Here is a 4,226-nt window from a genome sequence, read left to right as displayed (position 1 = left end):
TAATGAAGATATCATATGCCTACTGGAACTAATGACATCTAAGACTTTAATGTCAATACCTCATTTATAGATTTTCTTTTCACCCATATAAACAAATAAGATTACTATAAATAGGCTCAGTGTTTGTGATGATTTGAAATCAGGGTTTGCTGTAAACAATTACAGAGATTGCGTAGGTAATGGGGTTAATATTCCTTCCTCCTCTTCAACCAAATAACAGCATCACAATGTAGTTGTTGTCTGGTAGTAAACTGTATAAATAAGGATGAAAATCAGAATAACTATGCTGCTTTTATTTATGATACAAATTCCCAATTCCCATCTTTGGAGAGATTCTGAATTAATAGCATTGGGCAGCTATTATCTGAGAAAGAAAAAAGTTATATTTACTCATATATACTAACAGCGCTTGTATTAAGAACCAACACAGTTCCTGCTCTGAATTTTTTTCCCCAAGTTTCCATCTTCGACCCATTCACTCTAAACTGAATAATTCCTTACAAACTCTGACTTGTTCAGGTAAAGACCTTCTGCAATAATTATCTATAATTGTTCCACCTTCTCTAAATCTAAAACTCAGGGAGATTATATCTGTGCTAGTAAGAGTCAGTTATTCCATATAATAAAGTCATCAGCCACATATGTCCAAAAAATACCTCCTTTATGAAGAGGAAAGGAAGTGTACACATTGGCTTCATTATTCCCCAGCTCCAGTGAAGGTGGAAAAGACAAAGAAAAACTCATCAATATGCAATATTAGTAAAATTATAATTTATGTAATTTTGCTCTTATATAATAAACATATCCAGGGGCGCCTGGGTGGCTCAGTGGCTTAAAGCCTCTGCCTTCGGCTCAGGTCATGATCCCAGGGTCCTGGGATCGAGTCCTGCATCGGGCTCCCTGCTCGGCAGGGAGCCTGCTTCCCTTCCTCTCTCTGCCTGCCTCTCTGCCTACTCGTGATCTCTGTCTGTCAAATAAATAAATAAAATCTTTAAAAAAATATATATATATCCAAGAATGTTTTCCCACAATATGTGTACACATTCATAAATAATTGCTTTTTCAATGTAATCTCTACAGGGTAGGAATCTTCTTTCTCAGCCTTAAGGGGTCAATTTAGCATGCTCTAAATAGTAACATGTATGTGTATGTGTTGATGAATTCACTGAGAGATTCAAAGTTTAATATGAGAATATTCTGACCTTATTACCATAGATATTTCAAGATGTCCCAAAAGTTATTTCTTTACTTCACTTCAAATGCAGGATTACAATTGTACATATCCTTGTTATGATATCTTTGTATATAAATAGACATTTATTCTTCCCCCACATACACATCCATCCCAAATAAACAAAATCACTCATGCTATAGTTAATCAAATCTAAAACCATATTTTTCACATTTTAACATTCAGAAACTAGGAAAAGTTCTAAAATTGATAGTGTCTTGGTTTAATGAATTATGATATATTATACCTTGAATTGTATGGACACAGGAAAAAAAACTGTTTCTTCATAAATTCAGATGTAATTGCAAATCATATAAGGAGAAATTATTTCAAAATTTACTGCTTAAAATTTTACACACTTGGTGTATTAGTTATTGCCATAGTGATGCTAGAGTTGACTCTTAGATGTATAGCAAGTCAAATAGGAAACAATAAGAAATTTTATCACTTTAATGTTATATTAATATTCAATGAATGTTAAATGCTTACTGGAAACAATTCATTCTGCCTAAGTGATTCATTAATTTCAGGCATTTTATTTACAAGATATATCAAGATTTTGAACTTAATGTTGAACTATCAAAATTGAGTATTTCCAAGGTTTGGTTTATACCAACTATGTTGCAGCTTTCTGGATAATCTTGGAGATCATTCAGATGAGTGTGCTTGCTCCAATATTATTGAGGGCAGAAATTAACACAGTACCAAAAGGATTTCTAATTAGCAGTTTTTTCACAGCAGCTTTTACCTCTTTGTTCCGTAAACTATAGATGATAGGATTTAACATGGGGGTTAATGCACCATATACCAAAGCTATAAATTTATCTATTTCCTGTGAATCTACAGCCGAGGGTTTCAGGTACATGGAGAGAGTTGTCCCATAGAACAAAACCACCACAGTCAAGTGGGCTGCACATGTTGAAAAGGCTTTGCTTCGACCATCCACTGAGCTGATTCTTAGGATGTTGGAGAGAATGAATGCATAAGATATACAAATTAGAAGCATTGTCATAGGAAGGATAAGGATGGTGATCACCAGCATCATTAATTCCACCATGGAGGTGTCCACACAAACCAGTTTCAAGACAGCCAGAATTTCACAAGCAAAATGATTGATTGTGTTATGACCACACAAAGGGAGCTCCAGCACAGATACTGTTTCCACCAGGGCAGTGAGGCAGCCACTCACCCAGGAGCCAGCAGCAATCTGCACACAGACACTCTTGTTCATGATGATGGGGTACCTCAGGGGCTTGCAGATGGCCACATACCGGTCATACGCCATCATGGACAGGAGCACACACTCAGTGGAGCCCATGGCAAGAGAAAAGTACATCTGAGCAGCACACCCCAAGAATGAGATGGTGTTTTTCCCTGAAACAAAGTTTGCCAGCATTGGAATGAAAGCAGAAGAGGTGTACCAGATGTCTAAAAAGGAGAGGTTGCTGAGGAAAAAGTACATGGGTTTGTGTAGGTGGGAATTCAGGACAGTGATGGAGATCAGAATTACGTTACCCAGCAGGGTGATCAGGTACATCAGCAAGCACAGCACAAATACAATGACCTCAACTTTGGGGTAGTGGGAAAATCCCAGGAAGAAAAAAATTGTTACAGATGTCGAATTTGCCTGGAACATTTTATTATGTCATATTCATTTGTGTATATGCATAGAAGAATTAACATCACTTATTACATATAAAACATAGGATCATCTCCCTTCATATTTTCTGATATTTTTTCTCTTCATATGAACTTGTGGCCTATGCTATAGATTTGTAATCTATGTAGTTAAATCCTTCTCTAGCTTGGTGATAGTATTAGTAATATATGTTTGAAGGAATTTGTCATTAATTAGGAAAATTTCAAGCAGGAAGTCAACAGATAAATCTTCAAGCTGTTATTTTTGATTCAGTATATTTTTGGCAGTGTTGGGAAGGGAGAGGTTTATTTCATAAACATCATAAGAGGTTAAGGAAAGAATCCTATGCATTCTCTTTTTTTTCTGAAACCACATTTTTAACTGATCTATGGATAGGTCATCCATTTACCTGAACCATTGGAATGATTTTCTTCCCCTAGTTTGGTAACAGCCTTCTTAACTTAGGAACTGTTCTGCTTTCCAAGCTCATCATTTCTTCTGTCACACCTAGAGTTCTGTCCAAAATAATTTGGGAGATTCAATGAGAAAAAAAATTATAGATTTCTGCAGTCACAGATTAATTAACTGAAAGGCTTGGACTTTCAACACAGGTCTGCAGTTTCCATCTCAGAGCCAGGATAATGATGACAGATATTCACAGGGTGGTAGACATACATGGAAATTTCTTTCATATAGCTGGAGTTGCCCTGGCATTTGTGTTCCAGAAACATCCTCCAAAGGACCAGCTATTGGCACTGTAAGGCAATTTAAGTTTTTTGTTGTTTGTGAGAAGTTTCCAATTCATACAGCAAATTAAAGTTAGAAATGTATTTGTGCAGTATTAAAATTCTGAAACCCCAGGGATAATGTCCCATAGATCCAATTATAGTCAGTAGCTTGTCTGTTCTAATTGCAATGTTATTCAAACAAGAAATGAACATGTTCCTGTCTACACTCTCTTTGGGAAGGTGAACTTTGCTCTGCTTCTGAATGTTCTATAGAATCAATCAAGTTGGCTAATTTAAATAAAGTTAATGGGAATAAATATTGTTGGTGGTTTCTCCTTTAGACCGAAGGAGGCTTTCTTAATATGTACAATATGAAGTTACACTTGATGTGGAGCCCACCGAAGATGGAAGAAGGAGTGCTTAAATAACTCTTCCATTGCTCATCATAGCTCAAAGATAAGATGGGATCTTTCATCCATTTAAAGTTTATCTTTGTGTATAGTGCAAGAGAATGGTCGAGTTTTGTTCTTTTGTATGGAGCTGTCCAATTTTCCCAGCACCATTTATTGAAGAGACTGTCTTTTTTCCATTGGGTATTTTTCCCTGATTTGTCGAAGATTAGTTGACT

The 4,226-nt window shown here is 36.0% G+C and overlaps 1 protein-coding gene across 1 annotated transcript; it reads right to left on the bottom strand.

Annotated features, from left to right (window-relative positions):
- Window positions 1-1,883: 1,883 nt before the first annotated feature.
- Window positions 1,884-2,867, bottom strand: OR13F1 (olfactory receptor family 13 subfamily F member 1; the record flags this gene model as incomplete). The annotated part of the gene is made up of 1 exon (XM_080820219.1): window positions 1,884-2,867. One exon carries the CDS (start codon window positions 2,865-2,867, stop codon window positions 1,884-1,886), a length of 984 nt encoding a protein of 327 aa, XP_080676345.1.
- Window positions 2,868-4,226: the final 1,359 nt, after the last annotated feature.

The sequence above is a fragment of the Martes martes genome (genome assembly GCF_963455335.1).
Source record: "Martes martes genome assembly, chromosome: 12".
NCBI classification, from domain to species: Eukaryota; Metazoa; Chordata; class Mammalia; order Carnivora; family Mustelidae; genus Martes; species Martes martes.
This window is presented reverse-complemented; position numbering and strand designations above follow the sequence as displayed.